General features: G+C 46.5%; 2 protein-coding genes across 8 annotated transcripts in view; one reads left to right on the plus strand and one right to left on the minus strand.

The window, feature by feature from the left end:
• Positions 1-14,487: 14,487 nt before the first annotated feature.
• PSMB4 (proteasome 20S subunit beta 4) lies at positions 14,488-16,710 on the plus strand. Its single transcript, XM_075562015.1, has 7 exons — positions 14,488-14,645; positions 14,880-15,086; positions 15,319-15,465; positions 15,613-15,694; positions 16,055-16,171; positions 16,314-16,402; positions 16,586-16,710. The coding sequence occupies exons 1-7, from the start codon at positions 14,530-14,532 to the stop codon at positions 16,596-16,598; spliced, it is 771 nt and encodes a 256-aa protein (XP_075418130.1). The 5' UTR covers positions 14,488-14,529; the 3' UTR covers positions 16,599-16,710.
• Positions 16,711-17,886: 1,176 nt separating this feature from the next.
• POGZ (pogo transposable element derived with ZNF domain) overlaps positions 17,887-22,458 on the minus strand; it is a 64,988-nt gene continuing 60,416 nt past the window's right edge. For all 7 annotated transcript variants that reach the window (XM_075562074.1, XM_075562057.1, XM_075562047.1 and 4 more), the window contains 5 exons: positions 22,253-22,393; positions 21,792-21,848; positions 21,481-21,593; positions 21,213-21,237; positions 17,887-21,088 (listed from right to left, as the gene is read on the minus strand). In XM_075562074.1, the coding sequence (XP_075418189.1) occupies positions 19,411-21,088; positions 21,213-21,237; positions 21,481-21,593; positions 21,792-21,848; positions 22,253-22,393 (2,014 nt within the window). In that variant the 3' untranslated portion in view covers positions 17,887-19,410. The remainder of the gene's footprint in view (positions 21,089-21,212; positions 21,238-21,480; positions 21,594-21,791; positions 21,849-22,252; positions 22,394-22,458) is intronic.

Consider the following 22,458-nt stretch of genomic DNA (forward strand, 5'->3'; position numbering starts at 1 on the left):
GTATATAATGTCACCGTACTTAATTGTCATTTGATTAGAAAACACTTGCAAGGGTTTAAGGGAAACACTCTGTCAGATGTCAATAAACTTAGAAAGGATATTTTCTACACATTCAAAGACAGACTCAAGGTGTCTCCAAGCTCTGATATGATTAAACAATTGGTGGACGGCATGGAAGGACTGGACCCTCGTGCTTGGGTTCAAAGTATTTCTCATAGCCTGGGTTCCAGCCTAACAGTGCTGCTCATTATCACAATTTTTGTCCTGGCTGTCACGTGTTGCTTTTATAGAAAGCTAAGGTATGTGAAGGAAAATCATACGGCCTCTATGGCTCTTTAGCGTCTCATGCATAAAGCAAACACTGTCGGGAGCAGAGGGTGTTTAAGGATGAGTCCTTTATCCTCATGCTAAGGAACCTGGCAGGCTGGGTTTCTGGGGGTGGAGGGAGGCCTTCACCCTTGTGAGTTGGAGGTAAATCCCAATCACATTCTCATGATATTGTTCCCCACTTTCCCCTCCTGCATGATACTGACTTGACGTCATCTCTTACAAGCACATAGCTGGTTGCTGTGTGGCTGGCAGCTTTAACTACAGAAGCAGACACTCCCGTTTGCTCTCTCTCTTCCCACCATGGCATCCAACCGCTCCCATACCTCCCCCCACTAGTAGATGGGCATAGGTTGCTTGATCCCCTGACCCTGCTTTGCCATAAGCCTGAGTCTTTGACGTGGCTACTTTAACATTGTCATCAATTTTGTCTTGACAGCTTTCAATGTCTAGAAAACAACCATGCAGCCCCTGTAGCTCTTTTGAATCTAATATATAAAACAAAAGGGGGAATTGTATGATACAGAAAAGATTTCTCCCAAGTTATCTCCCCAAAATATATGCCAAACCCAAGATGCTGCTTCCTACACGTGGTAAATGACTGCACACTAGGAGGTCAATGAAAGTAGGTAGGAGGTTCTTCTCCTTAAGGTATCGGCCTTCTAGAGCAACCAGACTGTATCGTCTGACTCACCCCAAGTAGGGCCCCCTCCCTTCTGACATTGTTCCCTTGAAGGAGTGCCCGAAGGCAAGCCTGGGACCACTCAAGGATGACTAAGTTTAGGCTACTATATTGAGTCTAGGGTCTGCCCATCTTGCGACATATGCACCCCAATTCTCTTCCTTTACTATTGTGTGTACTCACCTAGGTCATCCCCCTCCTATTGCTTGTATTCTCTATGTTACAATATCTTTCTATGATGTAGGTTGTTATCTTTAATCAGGGGGCTTGCATGCCCCCAAAGATATGTAAGTTTTGGTTATAAATAAAACAAGGATCTACATATAACCTCTTCCCTGGGGGATGGACAACAGAAAAGTGGGTGAAGGGAGACCAGACAGTGTAAGATATGACAAAATAAAAATTTATAAATTCTCTAGGGTTCATGAGGAAGGGGGAAGTGGGGAGGGAGGGAAAAATGAGGAGCTGATACCAGGGCTTAAGTGGAGAGCAAATGCTTTGAAAATGATGAGGGGAATGAATGTACAAACGTGCTTTACACAGTGTATGTATGGATTGTGATAAGAGTTGTATGAGCCCCTAATAAAATGAATTTTAAAAAAGGATGATACGTGGCATAGTTCAGTCAATACAGTTCATTAACATTTCCTATGATTTACCAAAAAAGAAAAAGAAATAAAACCACAAGAGAACTCTCCTGTCCTTTCTGCCCGTGCTGTGCACGGACCTGGCTGGTAAGATCATGGCTGTCTAGGAGGTGAGCATGCTACCATGAACTGTGTCAGACTCCTTCATTTTACCCTCTCTCCTATCTCTCTTATTCTCTATGACTTTACTACAATCTTTATATATTTTAATCATTCATTGCGCTCACTGGACCTGTGACAGTGTGAGGGACTGGCTACCCCGTACTGTCTCTTGAGGAAGGCTTCTCTCTGTATTAGCTCTGGGGGACGGTCCTTGTCTCTTTGGCTTCTATGCCTTGACCCTTGATGATTTTCATATGGCCTTGCATCTATCTTCCCCTATCTCCACTTGCGTTTCTATGCCTAGTTGCCTCATATGCCTCTGAACATTGGATGTCGAATAAGGAAGGCCAAAGGACAATCAGTATGTTTGGATTATGGTGCTGGCAGATAATATTGCAAAGTTCATGGACCACCAGAAGAATGAACAAGTCTGTCTTGAAAGAAGTACAGCCAGAATGCTCCTTGGAGGCAAGAATGATGAGACTCAGTCTCACATACTTTAGACACACATTGTCAGGAGAGACCAGTCCCTGGAGAAGGACTTCATGTTTGGTAATGTGGTCGCTGTGGTTGTGAGGTGCCATCGAGTCGGTTCCGACCCATAACAACCCAATACACAACCACCTAAGACATTTCCTGAAACGGGTAAAGTGGCCAAGCAGAGGGGCAGCGAAAAAGAGGCAGGCCCTCGACGAGATGGCTGGGCACGGTGGCTGCCCCAGTGGGCTCGAACATGAGACCACTCGTGAGGAGATGCCGGACTGGGCAGTGTTTCCTTCTGTTGTGCATAGGATCCAACACGGAGCACCTGACAACAACCATCTGCTCTTCGTATGTCAAATCAGACTGATGTAAGACACAGCCTACACGCCTACTGTCTGCTCACTGCTACAAATAACGAACTCCCCGAGAAGATTACAATCCCAGGTACAGGGGTTAGGGTCTACACAACATACTTTGGGAGAGCACGATTCAATGCAGAGCAGGAGGGGTGGGGAGAAAATATCTCAGTTGCAGTAAGCAGACAAGCGTTCTCCATCTGGGAGGAATGAGGAGGCTGGGCATGGCATTTCTCTACCCATTCCTGAACTTGGAGTTATGCATTCCAGTGAACACCTGAAGATGGACAAGTGGTGAGCTAGAAAGCACAGGCTGGATGTGTAAACAGTGTGTTTTCCTCCTGGGCACTCTTGGTATGCTCTTTCCCAGCATGAGAGGGGCTCAGAAGGGTGGCGTCAGGTCAAGTGGTGCAGAGGAGAACCTGCCTTACAAACACCTCCTTCCCCTTTTAAACCTTCCAATTGCAGTCACGTCTGTTCCAACCCATCGAGCCTACAGGACAGAGTAGAACTGCCTATCGGGCTTCCAAACCTGTACCTTTACAGACGCAGCTGCACTTTCTTCTGAGGAGTGTTGGAAATGAAGTGTCAGCCTTTCAGCTGGCGCCTCAGGGAGCTGCATCACGTGAGCTAATTTAATCGCATCCCTTCAGACTGCAGGAAACAAACCCCAAACCAGGCTGCACACACTGATCTTTTATCTGCCACCTTGTTAAGTTCTTATAGCTTTTAGTCTCTTAGAATTTTCAGAAATAAAATCCAATCTCTGTATTAAAATATTTCTTTCTGCTTTTCACATATTTATGCCACTTTTTCCATTTTCTTGTCTCATTGCTGTAAATGTCAGCTCCTCGAAGGCGAGCATTTTCCTCATGAATATACTCGTGTCTAAAACAGTCACTCAACAGCTCAAAAAAATTCACTGCCATCAATCAATACTGAGGCATAGCAACCCTGTAGGCCAGGGTCGAACTGCCCCTGTGAGTTTCCAAGATCGTAACACTATGGGAGTAGGAATCCCGTCTTTCTCCTGCCGAGTTGCTGGTGGTTTCGAACTGTCAGCCTTGGGGATCACAGCGCAACTCTTACCCACTGTGTCACGAGGGCTCCTCAAGCAGTCCCTCGTTCATAGCAATTACTCTGTAAGCATTTGTTGGGTGAGCAAGTCAGCAAACATCTTCAAAATAATGTTAGATATTTATGGTGATAGTGTGTTTCCTTGTCTATGAAATGGCTGCTGAATCCCATCTAATGCTTTTTAAAAATTGCGTAGCGGATGACATCTACTAATACAATCACAGGGGCTCTCCCCCTTACTTTATGGATACAGTGATTATGTCAACAAAATGATTAAAGATCTATATGAGGAAAAAGATGAAATTTTGTTTTAACCTCCCTGGCGGTAATTCCAAGTGTGGCTCAGAGTAAATGTTGACTGTGTATTAAAGTTTATCACATCTGGAATGTCTACCAGAGAGATTAAAATGAGTAATTTCTTAAGAATTACAGGCCTACAATATAAAGCAACAAATTTCATGCAAAACAATTTACTGCTTTGGGTACAAAATTACTGACATAATTAGACCACCAAGGAGGTTAAGAGACATAATTTAAAATTATTAAAAAATTAGTATATAGATAGATAAATCATGTTCTTGGATGGGAAAACATTATCAAAAATGTCAATCCTTCTCAAATTAATTAATAATTGTTTTAAATTAAGAATTCCAATGGGGCCAAAAAAATGATAATAAAAAAAAGAATTCCAATGGGAGCAGCACTGTTTACAATAGCAAGAAGACAGACACATGCCCATCAGTGGAAGAATGGAGAAAGGAGCACTGTGTACACGCAGAGAAGTCCTCTGCCTCACTAAGAAACCGTGATGACACTGTGAAGCACCCCAAGACACGGATGAGCCTGGAGAACCCTATGCTGAGTGAAAGTCGTTAATCACAAAAGGGCTATGAGACCACCGTTATAAAGAAAGCAAAAATCAAGACAAAGGTTTTCATACCAAAGGAAACAGACTTCGATGGTTCCCAAAGAGGAGAGGGTAAGGGAGGGAAGACCAAGCCATAGGTAGACCGGTGTTAACGGGTGAAGAGGAAGATAGTAAATCATTAGGGGGAGAAGGGAAATCATTGGGGTGGGGTGAGGTGGGGCAAGGCATTGGGGAGGCTTAGTCAGTAGTTTAAATTGTTGAATACAAAATTGGTGATCTGAAATGTAAACCCACACCTAATCCGCAGTTAAAAATATATTTTCTAAAAATGCCAGTGGATATGGAGGAATGAAAAAATATTTCAATGTCCCCATGGAAGAATGGTGTGAGGTGCCATTGAGTGGGCCCTGCCTGGCATCAACCCTATGCACGACAGAACAAAACCCTGCTCCATCCTGTGCCGTCTCATAGTCCGGCTGTGCTTGAGCACACAGCGACAGGCACTGTGCCAATCCATCTGGAGGGTCTTCCCCTTTTCTCGGACCCTCGCTGCAAGGAAATTGACAAGAAGCTGCTCCAAAATAGGAGTTGGGCCACTTCCTTATATGTTGTTAAAAACTTATTATAAAGGAACTGTGCAACAGTAGAAGGCAGTCTGCAAGCAGATTTCAAGTGCATAGCAGGACGTCTTATTTGGCAAAGGAGAGCAAAAGACAAGGCGGTTTGGTTACTATGTGGGGCTGGAATAACAATGTATTGAGCTGGAAGAACATTAAGTGAGGCATGGAAGAAAATTAAGTTGAATGATGCTCACCCTCCCGACACAACTGCTGAAGCCAAAGCGGGTGAACAAGTAAATGTGGTGAAGAAAGCTGATGGTGCCCGGCTATCAAAAGAGATAGTGTCTGGGGTCTTAAAGTCTTGAAGATAAACAAGCAGCCATCTAGCTCGGAAGCAACAAAGCCCACATGGAAGAACACACCAGCCTGTGCAATCGCGTGGTCCCGAAGGGATCAGTTATCAGGCATCAAAGAACAAAAAATCATATCACTGGTTGCACACCTCCATGATACGATCGCCAAGGACAAACGGGTGCATAGGCAAATGTGGTGAAGAAAGCTGATGGTGCCCAGCTATCAAAAGAGATAGTGTCTGGGGTCTTAAAGGCTTGAAGGTGAACAAGCGGCCATCTAGCTCAGAAGCAATAAAGCCCACATGGAAGAAGCACACCAGTCAGTGCGATCACGAGGTGCCAAAGGGACCAGGTATAAGGCATCATGCAAAAAAAAAAGAATATGTATATATATATGTGTGTGTGTATATATGTGTATGTATGTATATATATGTATGTATATATACCATAGTGAATGAAGGGGGAAGTGCAGAGTGGAGACCCGAGGCCCAAGTGTCGACCACTGGAGATCCCCTCATAGAGGGGTATAGGAGAGGAGATAGGTCAGTCAGGGTGTGATGTAGTACCGATGAAGAACACAGCTTTCCCCCAGATCCTGGATGCTTCCTCCCCCCAACTACCATGATCCGAATTCTACCTTGCAGGACTGGATAGGGCAGAGGTTGTACACTGGTGCATATGGGAGCTGGAGGCACAGGGAATCCATGGTGGATGATACCTTCAGGACCAGCGGTGTGAGGGGTGACGCTGGGAGAGTGGAGGGTGAGTGGGTTGAAAGGGGGAACCGATTACAAGGATCCACATGTGACCTCCTCCCTGGGAGATGGACGGCAGAGAAGGGGGGAAAGGGAGACTCCGGATAGGGCAAGATATGACAAAATAACAATCTGTGGATTATCAAGCACTCATGAGAGAGGGGGGAACGGGGAGGGAGGGGGGAAAAAAAGAGGACCTGATGCAAAGGGCTTAAGTGGAGAGCAAATGCTTTGAGAGTGATTAGGGCAAAGAATGTACAGATGTGCTTTATACAATTGATGTATGTATATGTGTGGATTGTGATAAGAGTTGTATGAGCCCCTAATACAATGTTTTAAAAAAAAAGAAAATTAAGTTGAATTCATTATCACAAACCATATGAGAAAATATAACCTGAAGAATAAAAACCTAAATTTGATGAAGTAATTTTTTTAAACAAAGTTCAAAAGACTATGAAGAAGCAATTCACGGAAGAGGAGCTTGGAATATAACTCACTCTTCACTGATACCATGGAAATCAAAATAACAAAGGAAGACGTTTCCCTACGAGATCCACAAAAATGAAGATGGATCAGATCGAATGGTTTTCAGCATGGAGGGCAAGTGTTGGGCTTCATCCTATACAATTTTTGAAGGCGTACGTTTGATACAGTTTTTCTGAAAGATCACCCTGTAGCATTTATTAAAATGAAAAATGCGTACCTCTACTTATTCAGTGGAGCCCCTGTGTGGTGCTTCATGGCAAGTTGAAAGGTAGGCAGCTGAAACCCTCCTAGAGGCACTCGGAAGACAGGTGGGGTGATCCGCATCCAAAGGTCAAAACCTTGACAACTCTCTGGAGCAGTTTCTGGTCTGTACACACAAGATCTCCATGAGTCAGAATTGACCCAGAGTAACAAAAACATTTACATAGTGGCATAATACCACACAGAGAAGAGAGAAAGGGAGGGGGGGAACCCCTCTACTGTTAATACACAGATTCATTGATGAATCCATGAGACCTAAAAGGAGAAAAAGCCAGACATAAAAGACTTTACACTGAATGATTTTGTTCAGTTCAAGAAATGGCAAACCTGTGTGACCATGAGGTGGAGAAGGAACCAGGTATCAGGCATCACAGAGCAAAACATCATATCAGTGGGTGCCCACCTTCCCAATATGATCACTGAAGACAAATGTGTGCTTAAGCAAATGTGGTAAAGAAAGCTGATGGTTCCCGGCTATCAAAAAATATAGCGTGCGCGGTCTTAAAGGCTTGAAGGTGATCAAGTGGCCATCTAGCTCAGAAGCCACAAAGCCCACATGGAAGAAGCATGTGTGACCACAAGGTGTCGAAGGGATCAGGTACCAGGCATCAAAGAACAAAAAATCATATCATTTTAAATGAGGGGGAGTGCAGAGTGGGGACCTAAAGCCCATCTGTAGGTAACTGGAAACCCCATCACAGAAGGGTCATGGGAGGAATGAGCCAATCAGGGTGCAGGGTAGCAACGAGGAAACGTACAACTAAAAAAAAGAAGAAGAAACGTACAACTTTCCTCTAGTTCTTAAATGCTGCCCCCCTCCCCCCCACTATCATGATCCCAATTGTACCTTACAAATCTGGCTAGACCAGAGGATGTACACTGGTACAGATAGGAACTGGAAACACAGGGAATCCAGGACAGATGATCCCTTCAGCATCAGTGGTGAGAGTGGCATTACCAGGAGGGTGGGGTAGAAAGAGGGAACCAATTACAAGGATCTACATATAACCTCCTTCCTGGGGGACAGACAACAGAAAAGTGGGTGAAGGGAGACGTCGGACAGTGTAAGACATGACAAAATAATAATAATTTATAAATTATCAAGGGTTAATGGGGGGGGGAGGAGAAATGAGGAGCTGATTCCAAGGGCTCAAGTAGAAAGTAAATGTTGGGGGAAGTGGAGAGGGAGGGGGGAAAAAGAGGACCTGGTTCAAAGGGCTTAAGTGGAGAGCAAATGCTTTGAAAATGATGAGGGCAAAGAATGTACAGATGTGCTTTATACAATTGATGTATGTATGGATTGTGATAAGAGTTGTATGAGCCCCTAATAAAATGTTTTTAAAAAATAGAAAATGTCTTGGGGCAGGGAATGTATGGATGTGCTTTATACAATTGATGTATGTATATGTATGGATTGTGGTAAGAGCTGTTGGAGTCCCTAATAAAATGTAAAAGAAGAAAAGAGAAAAAAATGATTAGGCCAAAGACTGTACAGATGTGCTTTATACAATTGATGTATGTATATGTATGAACTGTGAAAAGAATTGTATCAGCCCCAATAAATTGTTAAAAAAAAAAAAAAGATACCGTAAAAAAAAAAGAAAATGTTTTGAGAATGATGATGGCAGCAAATGTACAAATGTGCTTGACACAATGGATGGATGGATGGATTGTGATAAGAATTGTAAGAACCCCCAATGAAATGATTAAAAACAAAAAAGAGCCTCAATGTAACAAAAGAAGAAGAAGAAGAACTGGCAAACCGACTCTAAGCTGATAGACCTGGTTTCCTTTGCTGAAGTTTCACTTGGAAGGATTGTTGACTTGGAAGAGGCATCGGGGAAGTTTCTGGGGTTCTGGAAAAGTCTTTATTTTTTGGTCTTAATCTGGTCACATGGATTCGTGCATATATAAGCTTGGGGGCGGTGGGGGGGGGGAGATACTGGGCTTTCTACCGCTAGGGTATAGTGACAGCATTACTAAGGACAGCCGCAGACATTTCTTATTCTGCCCATCTTCCCACTTGATTAAGTGACATCCGCTCGCCAAAGCTGGGGCCCAGCCCATTGGAGTGATCGACACCAACCAGAAGATGAGAGGGAACCGTCCCATCTGAAGGAGTTAGAGACATCCCAAAGACCTAAGTACCCACTGCCAGCCTTTGTTCAATCTCTTACCGCTCTCTTGATTCTGCTGTGAGAAAAGGCAGGTCTGCCCATCTGTCTGTCTGTCTCTCAATTCCTTTCTCCTCTTCTCTCTGCCACTCCTTCTTTTCTCACCCGCTGGTTCTCTGCCATAAAGTTGCTCTCGGCAGTAAAAATGGCAGCCAGGGACTGCAGCCAGGGACAACCCCACTAACCCCTTCCTCGCCAGGCCCTGCTGTACTTTGTTAGACTCTTCCTTTATGTAATAGCGGTTCTTGGGGACTTTATACCTGTTAAGTTAGTTAGTTCTCTGGCTGTGGACAAAGGGCCAGCTCTAACCTGTCTCTGCTTGGCTTTCTTAAACTCCTTTCACTTAATTTCCTTTGGTTTCCTGTTCCCTACAAATTTCACCTCCCTCAGTCAATTGATTAAAGGTCTCGCTCTGACCTGACTCTACTCCCATGAACAGTCTGTTGGGAAAGGCCTAGGGGCAATTGGCCCATCCTGGAGTGTCCCGACCTGCGGGAACTTCAACGCGGACCCTGGAGGAGGGAGTGGGAATTGGGGGGACAAGAGACACGAGAAATGGAGACAAGACTGTAGCCTGATCAAGTCTCATTTGTTGAGTAAAAGGCTACAGCTTATATAGGCCGCCAGGGAAAGGGAAACAAGCCGCAGGTGTTTCCCTGAGAATAAATGGGGGAAGCAAGCCGCAGGAGTTTCCCTGAGAACAATGACCACAGACAAAACAGTTGCTGTGGAAAGTTACAGAGCTCAGGCAATAAAGATCAAGACAACGGCCGGGCCTCATGGCTCCCGACACTGGAGGAGAGCTGCGAGTGGGAACCAGCCACTGGAAGGCAGCGGGTCTGGGATTTGGCTTCCGTTTCGAGTGCTCCTTCTCAGATTTATGCATCATACTGTCTGTATGATCCTGCCACGGGGAAATTTGAAAGCATTATCATTTCCTCTAGAGCAGTGGTTCTCAACCTTCCTAATGCTGCAACCTTTCAGACAGTTCCTCATGTGGTGGTGACTCCCCAACCATCAAATGATTTCCATTGCTACTTCATCACTATCATTTTGCTACTGTTATGAATGGGTGACCCCTGTGAAAGGGTCGTTCGACCCCCCAAAGGGGTCACGACCCACGGGTTGAGCACTGCTGGTCTAGAAATTCTACTTTAGGGAATTGAGTCTGTATAGAAGCAAAATCACTCCGACACAGCCACAAAAGTAAAAGAATGTATAGTAGCAATGCATGCTGTAAAAACAAACAAACATCTTTCAAGATGTAAAACTCTAAAACTCACAACCATCGGGTTGACTCTGACTCGCAGTAACACTGTAGGAGTGGGCGGAACTGCCTGCCCCTGTGGGTCCCAGGCTGTCACTCTTGACAAGAGCAAAACGCCTCCTCTTTCTCAGGAGAAGCAGCCAGTTGCTGACCTGGCCGTTAGCAGCCCAATGTTTAACCCATTACACCACCAGGCTCCTGAACCGTAAATTACAGAATAAATTGCATTGTATTTATGGTTTTTTATGCTGTAGTTTCTTTGTTCTCCACCTTAGTGTCTTTGGGATTTCATGGGGGTAACAATCTGTATTTCTCAGAGGCAGACCCGTTGGATGCAGATGTCTCCTGGAAGGGCAAGACAACCTTGAGAATCCTCTCGTATTTCCCTCATCTGACTGTTAGTGACCTAGAAGCTACTTCCTGCTATCTGGTTAGTCAACAAGGACATCCTGAGATTCTCCTAAGATCTGAGGAAAGGTATTGTTCTGTCTGCCTGCTATTCAAAAGTGGCATCCTGTGATTACTCCTAACCTGGCTCTCTGTATGTGGCTCCCTTGGGGCGTGAAGGCCAATGTAAACAGTATATAGTGACCCCAGTAAGCTAGGTTAAAGTAAGGAGAGATGTGCACTATGATTCAAATGTATTGAGTCTTCTTCAGTCTTCCTTATTCAGTGTCTGACTCTCACATGCTTCTGAGATTGAAGATACCATGGTGGCCCTGCATGGAGCTGCTAAGGCACAGAGAGGCCTGTAAGGTCGACAATGGCTGCAGTGCTGTCCCCTTGCTGGAGCATACCGCAACAGAGGACAATAACGGGGACACACAGCAGGAGTGAGTCCGGTCTGAACACCCCACAGGGGGAAAACCAAGAAGGGAACATAACAGATCAGCAATGGGGGCAAAGCCAAGCCACAAAGCCCCCGAGGGAGCCCCCAAATAGACTTCAGCCTAGGAGGGCAGTTCCCAGAACTCCTCAAGACTGGTGGGGAGACCGTCATAAAGGTCATCGGACAGATTGTAGGCTTTTTCTTTAAACAAAAAATTTTAAATCATTTTACTGGGGGCTCACACAACTCTTATCACAATCCATAATACACTTTTTTGATTTGTTTATTCATTCTTTTCTTTTTGTTTTGTTTTGTCTCCTTTATTGTGGGTGTGCCTACCTATATAAGATAGGCACGAGAAGCAAGCTTGAAGAGAAAGTGAGACCGAGAGTTCTGGAGGGACTTGGGAGAAGGAGGGAGAGGGGTAAGGAAGGGGTGACAAACAATGCCACAGACAGGGGGAAAATCTCAGGAATTAAAATGAACAACGCGGAGGACGTAGAGATCCTGGGGATATTGGAGCAACAGCAGTCTAGCCGAGAAGTATTAAGAGGCAGAAGAAGGGTGAGTGTGATGGTGGGGCAGGAGGAAGGCAAAAGGAAGCAGGAAAGACCTAGGAAGCAAAGCTATGGATAGAGGTATACACATAGATTTGTAAATATGTAAATATATCCATTCATAAAAATAGAAGCATTGGCATATGTTCATATATTTATATGGCAATACATTGAGGTAATGGATGGACTTTGGGCCTCTGCTTAAGCCCTGCCTCAATGCAAGAAGACTTTGTTCTAACACCCTGGTATTCTGTGATGCTGACCCTCCCCACACGATCGCTAAAGACAAACTAGGTGCACAAGCAACAGTGGTAAAGAAAGCTAATGGTGCCTGGCTATCAAAAGATAAAGTGTCTGGGGTCTTAAAGGCTTGAAGTTAAACAAGTGACCATCTATCAGAGAAGCAAAAACCCACATGGAAGCACACTAGCCTGTGTAATCGTGAGGTGTTGACAGGATGGGATAATAGGTATCAGAAGACCCCAAACAAACCAATAATAAAACAACCTCATATTGTTGAGAACAAGGGGGGTCAAAGCAGAGACCCCAAGCCCATCTGTAAACAAGGAGACATCTCCTCACAGAAGGGTCACAAGGAAGTCAACGAGGGTGCAGTGTAGCACTGATGAAACACAATATTCCTCTGGTTCCCTGAGACTTCCTCACGTCCCACTATCATGACCCCAGTCCCGCCTTCCACTTTGGGTTAGACCAGGCCTGTACACTGATACAGGTAAGAGCTCTGGACACACAGAATCCAGGAGTAGCGATACCAGGCGGGTAGGGGCAACGTAGGAAGAAGAGAGGAGGAAGGGGGAACCTATCACAATGATCAACACATAACCACCAGCCCCTAGGAGGATGAACAACAGACACCACGGGGAAGGGAGACAGTGGTTGGTATTAGAGAGGAAAAGAAAATAATGATCATTTATAATTTATCAAGGGGCCACAGAGGGGCAGGGGAGAAGGAGGGAAAAAAGAGGAGTTGGGACCAAGGGCTCAAATAGAAAGTAAATGTTTAGAAAAAAATGATGGCAACCTATGTACAAATATGCTTGATACAATTGATGTGTGGATGTTATAGGAACATAGGAGCCCCCAATAAGATGGTCTTTAAAAAAGGAAAGGAAAAAAAAACATCTGGAGCTGATAGAATTGATGACTTTATAACCCCACTGGAGGGATGGAACAGAATGGCCTGTGAATGGATACATTACAGAGGAGGGAAAGGGTTCCTGGGTGGTAGGGTGGGGGCGGCTAGCGAGGGGCTTAAGGGGAGCTGATATCAAAGAGTTCAAGACAAAAGAAAATGTTTCCATACTGAGTGTGGTAGCAAGTATACAATGATGTGAATGAACTATGGAATGTTATGATATCTGTAAGAACTTCCAATAAAATGATTTTTTTAAAAGAAAAAGAAAATACCATGGCCGGGTCAAACTGATCCCAAGTCCTTGGTTTTTGACTGCTGCTTCCATGAGCATCAGTTGTGGGTCCGAGCAAGATGAAGTCCTCGACAACTTCCACCTTTTCTTTGTTTATCATGATTTTATTTACAGGTCCGTTTGTGACGATTTGGGTGTTTTGGCCTTCTTTACATTGAGTTGCGATCATCAGCAAGTCTTCCTGTCCTCCTCACTTTAACGAGCAGGGTCGTGTCATCGAATATTACAGGTCGTTAATAAGCGTCTCTCCAATCCTGATGCCAAGTTCTTCTTCATACAGACCATTTTCTCAGATTATTTGCTCAACATGCAGATAGTACGAGTGTGGTGAAAGGATACAACCCTGTTCTTCCACTGATTTAGTCTTTGAAAATCTTTCCCAGCAATGTCTCATTGCTTTCAATGTACACGTCTTTTACCTCACTGGCTACGTTTAGTTCTGGTTCATTTTCATTCCTTTAGGTGCAATTGTTCTCTTAGCTTCCCTTCCAGACTGTTCTTTGCTGCTGTAGAGAAACCCCACTGAGTTTTGCGTGCTGCTCTTCTATCCTACAACTTGCTCTTTTCAGTTAATGATAACTTTGTTTTGGGATTTGTGGAGGTTTTGTATATATGCATTATTTATTTTTGAGTTATTAAATTGGCCTTTTTCCTTTTATAATCATTTTATTGGGCGCTCGTACAATTCTTATCACAATTCATACATCAATTGAATCAGGCATGTTTGTACATATGTTGCTCTCATTCTGTTCTAGACATTCACTTTCGCTTTTTTTAAATCGTTTTATTTGGGGGCTCATACAACTCTTATCACAATCCATACATGCATCAATTATATAAAGCACATTTGTACATTCGCTACCCTCATCATTCTCAAAACATTTGCTCTCCACGACGATGCTTCTTTTTAAAAATATCTATTCTGCCACTCTGTGGCTTTTTTTTTTAAGCACATTTGTACATTCATTGCCCTCATCATTCTCAAAACATCCAAGCACCTGGCATCAGCTCCTCATTTTTCTTCCTCCCTCCATGCTCCCGCTCCCTCATGAGCCCTCGATAATTTACAAATTATTATTTTGTCCTATCTTGCCCTGTCCGACGTCTAGTTGACCCCCTTTTCTGTCGCCGTCCCCCAGGGAGCAGGTTCAGAGTAGATTAGCTCAGGGTCATGACCTCCCCCGGGGCGGGGGGGAAGGCGGCGGCAGCCGGCAGGAAGAAGTAAGGCGGGGCTTCGGAGACCCACTTCCGCTTCCGCCGGTGCAGTGCTTCCCGTTCCTCTGGCGCCGTGACTAAGATGGAAGCGTTCTCGGAGCCGCGGTCCGGGCTTTGGGCCGGCGGGCCGGCCCCGGGGCAGTTCTACCGCTTGCCCTCCACTGCCGGCCCCTGCGGGGCGCCGACCACGCGGACCCAGTAAGCGCTCGGCGCCCCGCTTCCCGAGGGAGGGCCGCGCGGCCTGGTGCGGCGGCCGGTGCGGGACGAGCGGGGGAAAGCGACGCGGGGCTCGGGCGGCCCGGCGCGGAGTCCCCGAGAGCACGCAAGGGCTGGAAGGAGCCACGGGCAGCCAGGATGGGGACTTGGTCCTCGGGATGTCGTGGGCGCAGGCTTTTCTCCGCGCCGCCGCTCAGCAGACCCTTCTCTCCCCAGGAACCCCATGGTGACCGGGACCTCAGTCCTTGGGGTCAAGTTCGAGGGCGGAGTAGTGATTGCCGCAGACATGCTGGGCTCGTACGGCTCCTTGGCTCGTTTCCGCAACATCTCTCGCATAATGCGAGTTAACGACAGCACCATGCTGGGTGCCTCTGGAGACTACGCGGATTTCCAGTATTTGAAACAAGTTCTCGGCCAGATGGTGTAAGTCATCTCCCAAGTGGGGAGGGAAAGCACTTTTTAAAAATCCCTTCGACTCGGTGGCAGCGAGGGGGCAAGGTGCCTTTGAAGCTGCTGGGGACGAGGTTGAATAGCCGGGGGTGCAAGGAATGAATGTGAGTGCAGACTCAGCGTTCAACATTACGGATACATTGGAGGCGAGTGTGGATGTTTCTTTTGAGCGTGAGCCGGGCTGCAGACTTCTGTTTCTTCTAAGGATTGACGAGGAGCTCTTGGGAGACGGGCACAGCTACAGCCCTCGAGCGGTTCATTCCTGGCTGACCAGGGCCATGTACAGCCGCCGCTCCAAGATGAACCCGCTCTGGAACACTGTGGTCATCGGAGGCTTCGCTGATGGAGAGAGGTTGGTGTGACTGCCCAGCTACTGCCTGTGTAGTCTCTTACCCACAAATGACTCCCATGAGTAACTCAGACCATTATCCCAGCTTTGAGCTACATAGTTGAAGATGATATGAGGTGGGGTATTTTTTGTCCCATTGTATCCTGTTAGTTTCCTCGGTTATGTGGACATGCTTGGTGTTGCCTATGAAGCTCCTTCGCTGGCCACTGGTTATGGTGCATACTTGGCTCAGGTAAGTAGTCTGATGAGAGAAGGGAGGGGAAGGGGAGACACAGCACTGGGTGAGGTAGGGGGAGGTTAGTGGTGGTTTTGGAGTTCTGACAAGAGGAGTAAGTTCGCCTTCGTACAGGACAGGATCGTTTCCTTTACATTCTGAGCCTTATGTTGGCACTTGGCATTGCAATGACAAGGTGGTGGGTGGCATGTAAAGGTGGTGAGATACCCTAGAACGCCTCTAAGTGGACCACTGCAGACTGCAGGTGGCCTGTCACCTTTCACTCCTTTACGTGCTGAAACACACAAAAGTTTTGAGACAAACCACCTGGTTTCCATCCCAATGTGTGCCGCATGTTTTTTCTCCCCATCTTCCTAGCCTCTGTTGCGAGATGTTCTGGAGAAGCAGCCAGTGCTGAGCCAGACGGAGGCCCGGGAGCTCGTGGAACGCTGCATGCGAGTGCTGTATTACCGAGATGCCCGTTCCTATAATCGAGTGAGTATGGGTGTGTGGAATGACGCTCAAACTGCTCTCCGAGTCTCGTGCTTTGAAGCCCACTTCTGGCTCTTTTAGCTAGAGCAAAGACCATCTGCTTGACTCCGCTGGGGCAAGAATTTTACTTGTGATTTGCTTTCAGTTTCAAGTGGCCACTGTAACAGAAAAAGGTGTTGAAATAGAAGGACCACTGTCTGCCGAGACCAACTGGGATATTGCCCATATGATCAGGTAATTGAAAATGGCAATAAAGATAGGTGGTAGAATTGTTGAGACACCTTGAATTGTTCTAAGCTGGACTCTTTTCGGAGGTTTGAGCTAGGAGAATTCTCTGGGTGGGTAGGATTTGGAGGGTAGAGCCGCTTTTAGAAACGGATCCCTAGGTCTTCACAATTGTCTGTTCTTCCTTTTCAGTGGCTTTGAGTGAATACAGATGCATTATCCAGCACTGAAGTCTACCCTTCAGATTAGCTTTGAATTTAGCTGGCTCACAGGGGTAAATTTTTCTTTTGTAAAATAAATCAATCAATCCTTTGAAATGCTTCCTGAGTGATTTCATTCTGACTTGTCAGACCAGTGAACCTGCTAGCTATTGTCTTCCCATCAGCCCTGTGGTCTGAAAACCCGTAGGCTCTTTCGCAGGGAATACCGCTACAGAACTGCCACTGCCTTCTCTTGGGCCTCTAGTGTTTGTGTAGAGAACAGGTGTTGATCTTGGCATGATGCCTTGATTTCCATGTGTTCTCCCACTACACTAGACTTAGAATGGTCTTTTCCAGTTAATGTTGGCTCAAGTGGATTTTAGCCAAAGTATCGTGTCCAAGATTAGCATCTGCTTGAACTGTTCTGTGTAAGGCCATCCCCCAAGCTAGAACTGGCAGCCTCAATTTCTCACCCACCTGACCACCTCACCCTCCTTAGGGGGAATAGTGCATCAAGCACAAAATGTAAACATTATCAGCCTATTAAAAGTATATATAGTCACCTAAGAATCCTAAGTGCAGTTATGAGAAGTGATTGGCATGGTTTATAGCGATTAATCAGGTGAGTTCCTTCTAAATGGTGCTAAAATGAAGATTCTCCCAATTCCAAGAAGCTAAACCCCAAAAATTACAGGAACTGAGGGAGGGATCGAAACACTCCTCCATTTGTCAACCGTTGATGACCGACTAGAACATGAAGCAGCAGCAGCAAAAGAACACCATTTTCAGTCTGAATCTACACATTTAGTCTCAACACACAAAGTAGTCAATAAATACTTGGTTTATTGATTAAACTGAATTATAAAAAAACAAACAAAAGAAAACAAAACTTCTACTACTAAGCCATGCAGGCAGAGTCCACAAAGGTAACTTCCTGGCCCAAACCCAGGGGATTCACTGTTGGCATTAAGGTCTTGAACAAAAACCCTGCCTGTCATAAAAGTCTGTGTGCAGAGGCCAGGAACCCAACTCTGCTAGGCTGTGGCTGCCGTGAAGACTACCAACGTGATTAGGTCCTTGTTGGAGTTGACCAATCAATAGTTCTTGAACTTGCCTCAAGAGCTACAGGCTGACTTGAAAGTCCATATTCTGTCAAAACAATGGCATCTGGCAAGAGCTGGGCAGAAAGCCCAGGCTGATGGTCAGTTGTTTAAAGATGCCCCGGATTCAGAGTTGGCCCAGCTGTGTCTGGGAGGGTCACTCAGGTCACTATATTATAGTGTGCTGAGTTAAAAAAAAAAAAATAGGTGGCAACAAATGTCACCCCTGGACCACTAGGCCTATCGCATCTTGAAACATCTCCCAGTCTGAGAGCCTGCTATCCAGGGTCACCTAGAAAAAAACAACAGTTTATAAATCCATTTCTCCTCATTTTATTAAATGTTCCACTTATGTACATTTTAAAGACGAACCATTTACAAGCCTGTGCAGGTTGTCCCCCTCGGCTCACAGGAGGAACGTGGAAAGCCTCAGGACGGACAGAGGAGTGGGGCAGCCACGGGAGAGGTGCACTTGATCTGCTTTTCTATCACAGTACACTTCAGTATATAGCCGTAAGTACATACAATGAAAAAAAAAGTCCCTTACATGCAGATTGTAGAAAAAGATTTTCTTTCCTTGAAGCTGGCAGTGAAAAATAAAGATTCATGTCTTTCTATGCACACCCCCGGGTGTTTCTTCATTCAGTCTCCTCTAAGCTCTAAGACCGGAAACCACAGAGTAATAGCAGGACTCTTAACAAGGAGCTTGTCTTGGAAGTTCGGCACAGCCCCTTGCACAGTGAGCTCCTGGCTAGAGGAAAGATGATCTCCTGTACAACATGCTGCCCCCTGAACAGGATGGGGTCCAACACAGCAGGAATTAGCTCTGCGAGCTGGCAGGACGAAGACCCATTAATTGGGGATGGCTTCCACCTAACCCTCGTGAGCACCTCAGCACTTCCTTCTTGTTGAAGACACGGTTATGATCCTGTGTCCAGAGTGACGGTGTGAGAACAGGGCAAGGGGACAAGGACTGCATTGTGTTGGAGGGAGGAGGGTGGTGAGGAAAGACAAATCTATTCGTCATTCTGGATGATTATAACGGTGGTTTCATGCATCTTCAAAGCCACAATTTTATATTTCGAGTTGTAGAAGTCAACATCTCTGGAGAGGGAAGGAGGAAAGAAAAGGAGAAGGAAAAGAGAGTTCGGTGGGATTTTTTTTTTCCATTTTCATTTTTATATAAAAGTGTTAAGACCACAATGAAAAAAGTTTTTTACCCATATATATAATAAACCAGTTTGTGAGCTACATCATCTTTCCCATCTTCAGAAATGTTCTCACCCTGACAATGGTTAGACAGAATCATGCCCAAAGACATTGGCCACACAATGAAACAAACAAACAAACAAAACCCGGAAGTACTATGATACAATTGAGGTAATAGGGGGAACTCAAACTTTAACATTCACCCACAAAGGATTTTTTTTCCTTTTTCTTGATTTTGTCAGAAAAATACCAAACACAGTGATTTGATTTTATTTTTTAAAAAAGTCACAAAAATGGGCCAGTTCCTCGGCTCAGACGTAATCACTATTGGTTTTTCTAATAATCCACAAATCCACAGGGAAGCGTTTAAGTCAACATCAGGGGTGGCGGCGGCATATATTTAAAATATAAATCAAATACCCTATACCTCGCAAACCCCGCCTCCCCATGTCTCTCTACCCTCCCTCACACTTTCCTACCCAACTCCACCCCCGGGAGGGCACCACACTCAAATCTCCATCACATCTAGGTCAGCTTCTTCAAAGCCATAGAAAGACTCGGTTTCGCTTTCACCCTCAAAGAGCTGGTGAAGGCTTTCCGGCTCGATCGTCTCTGCTGGAGACGACCTCGGGCCAGGAGTGGAGGCCGAGGGCTCCTCAGACTGTTCCCCACTCAGCTTCAGCTGCTCTTCCAGGGAGGCAATGAGCTCTTCTTGCATGTCAGCATTTCTGGTGGGTGAGTTCATGTTGCCGTCGGGGCCAGGCAGAACACTGGCCACCAGGAAGGAGCGCTGAACTAGCTCCGGGCAGTCCCCAATGACGCCCAGCACCTCGCCCAGCCAGAGCAGCAGCAGCTGGAGCAGGACATCAGAATCACATGCCGTGTCTGCCATTTCCCGCGCTTGCTCCTTCCACTTTCTGTGTAGGAAGTTCTTGACAGTTCGTTTGATACAGACGTCTAATGGCTGGATTTTGGAACTACAGCCTGCTGGGACGACTGCAGGCAACGTGCTAGAGGCACTCAGCATCCCAAGGACCTCTTCTGACAAGTGAGTGCGATGACAGTCCATCACAAGCATGCCTTTGCTGCGCTGGCAGGCGGTGTGCTTCTGCCACACCCGGGCTGACCAGAGCTCCATGATCTCGTCATCACTGTAGCCGCTCTCCTTTGCCTCTAGCAATATAGAGTCGGGCAGGTTAGCAGGCTGATCTAGCTGACCCCTGTAGAAAACCAGCGTAGGAAGGACAGTGCCATCTGCCAGAATGGCCAGCACCACATCACACCAGGGCTCCCCTGTGCCCACAGTCTGCAGGGCATTCTCCTTGCGGTCATCACTGCTCAGCACTTCTGTATCCAGGAATAGGGAGATCTCATCAATAGCCACAATCATTGACAAGGCTAAGTCCTGGTTGTGAATCTGCCGTTGCACAAATTCGATGAAGAGTCCCGCATTCTCTGCCACATCCTTGGGGAGGGTGTGGGCCACTGCTCGCCGGGCATGGGGAGTCAGGTGGTGCCGGAGCATGAAACGCACAGCCCACTCGTAAGAGATCTTAAAGCCCCCCTCCAAAGAACGACCGATTTTGGTGGCCTTCTGAAACAAGGTCTCTTCATTTACAGGTAGCTGTTGTTCACGCTGGGTCAGCACCCACTCAGCCAGTTTCTCTTCTGCCTCCAAGCTCAAGTATTTGCCTTCTAGATTCTCCCCCTGGGAGGCCTGGAAGCGCCGAAGCCAACGCCGAATCCGTCGCTGGGGGTTTCGGAAGTGCTCGGCCGCCTGCTCTGTATTGCAGCATAGGGCAAACAGTACGACTCGTAGCTTCTTTACAGACAGCTGCTCCTTTTTGCCAACTCCACTGCCACTACCCCCACCTGATGCTGGCTCAGCTTCCTGGGTGACTGGGCTCCCTGCATCCTGGTCACCAACATTCAGACAACCGGCCTCCTCGGCAGCCAGTGGAGGAAGGGCTAAAGGCTGGGGCTCAGTTGGGGTGGGAGGTGCAGTTGCAGTTGAGGCTGGGGATGGGAGTGCCTGGGCCACAGAAGCTGGGAGCTCTTCAGGCTCAGCTTCAACTGGGGTGATCTCTGCAGGTTTCACAGTGGCAGCTTTGTTGGGTGGGGTGGAAGGGGGCAGGTACATATTCTTCAAGTTCCGGTCATGGACTCGGTCACGGGCCTGGCTTTGCCTAAAAGGGTAAAAGAACCAAGAGAGGAGGAGAACTTGTAATTAAAGTAGGAAAGTAAAACAGAACCAATACAGACAAAACACACTGCAAAACAGAAAGGGAATCATGAAGTGAGAGTTTTTACCTTGAGTGAGCTATCCAAGTGAGTCCTATGGAAAAGGAGACACCCCCCCCCCAAAAAAAAGAGTTAGCGTTCACTGGAAAAACAAGCAACACAGACAAGTGCCCTGGGGTCTCAATCAAAACCACCGACCTGATGCAAACATGCAGCCTCACCCAATGACCAGCCTTCCAGTTACCCATGCAGTCTGGTGGCATGTACCCTGGCCAGGGCTGAGTTACGTCAGACCCCTGGCTTACTCAGGGCGGCGGGCCTCTCTCTTCCCACTCACCTCGCGGCAGGATGCTGCTGGACCTGTGCGAGGGGTTGAACACCAGATGCTTGGCCATGGCATCTCCCACCGAAGTCACGAAGGTACAGGAAGTGCAGGCCAGCTTGAGTCCGCTGAAAAAGAAGGCCCGGAGCATGTCCACCAGCGCAGGGACACGGGAGGGCTTTGAGATTCATACAGGAAGGAATGCACACCAACCCCCGCCTTCTTTCTCCTTTCCCTCAAGTTAACCCACATACCCATGCTCCAAAATATCTAAAAGCATCTAATATAAAAAGAACCGACGAGATAACCAATAAGCTTGCTCTTACCTCACAGAATTTTTAAACAAAGCCAAATATTTGGGGCTCTTTCTTGGAACATGATTGCTGAGGAAGGCAAAGGAGATGTGTTAACGTTACAGCGAAACTAGAGGTCAACAGCCGAGGTCCCCAACTAAAGAGATAATTCTGCAACCCACCCTAAGCTTACACTTAATATTTGCACAAGCTATTGGGGAGCTATTAAAATGCACATGGATACTATAGGCCTGGTGGGTCTGAGGATTTGTATTTGGTCCCTGAAACACAATGGCATGGCAAAGTCTTACCAATTCTAGAGCACAGACCACCGGAGCCCAAGGACCATGGGTTTGGCCTTGAACTCCAACAGGAGAGACAAACCACTCTGAAAGCTGAAGGAGGAACCCTAATAGGAGTGGGGAGGGAATGAAAGCAATTCTGGAGAACCTGACGTCCCTTGTAGAGAACGATCGGTGTGGTAAAGAACGTACTTGATCATGTGGTTGGCATAAGCCCGCGAGCAGCAGGTGCTGTAGCGACAGAGAGAGCAGTGGACGTAAGTGGGGAAGTGGTTGGGAAAGTCTGGGATCTCAAAGCTGCATTCCAGACATGTCTGCCGGCCCATGGCACTCCTGTTGAGAAAGAAGGGGCACTCTCATTACTGCCTCCAGGCTCCCCAAAGAGAAGGGTCCCAGAT

Source organism: Tenrec ecaudatus, chromosome 1, assembly GCF_050624435.1.
Source record: "Tenrec ecaudatus isolate mTenEca1 chromosome 1, mTenEca1.hap1, whole genome shotgun sequence".
Taxonomy (NCBI): domain Eukaryota; kingdom Metazoa; phylum Chordata; class Mammalia; order Afrosoricida; family Tenrecidae; genus Tenrec; species Tenrec ecaudatus.

Excerpts from the sequence above, each read along its gene's own strand:
- PSMB4 (XM_075562015.1), top strand. The coding sequence starts at position 14,530 with ATGGAAGCGTTCTCGGAGCCGCGGTCCGGGCTTTGGGCCGGCGGGCCG. Across the intron at positions 15,466-15,612 it reads GGCTTCGCTGATGGAGAGAG|TTTCCTCGGTTATGTGGACA; the intron begins GTTGGTGTGACT and ends GTATCCTGTTAG. Across the intron at positions 15,695-16,054 it reads ATGGTGCATACTTGGCTCAG|CCTCTGTTGCGAGATGTTCT; the intron begins GTAAGTAGTCTG and ends CCATCTTCCTAG.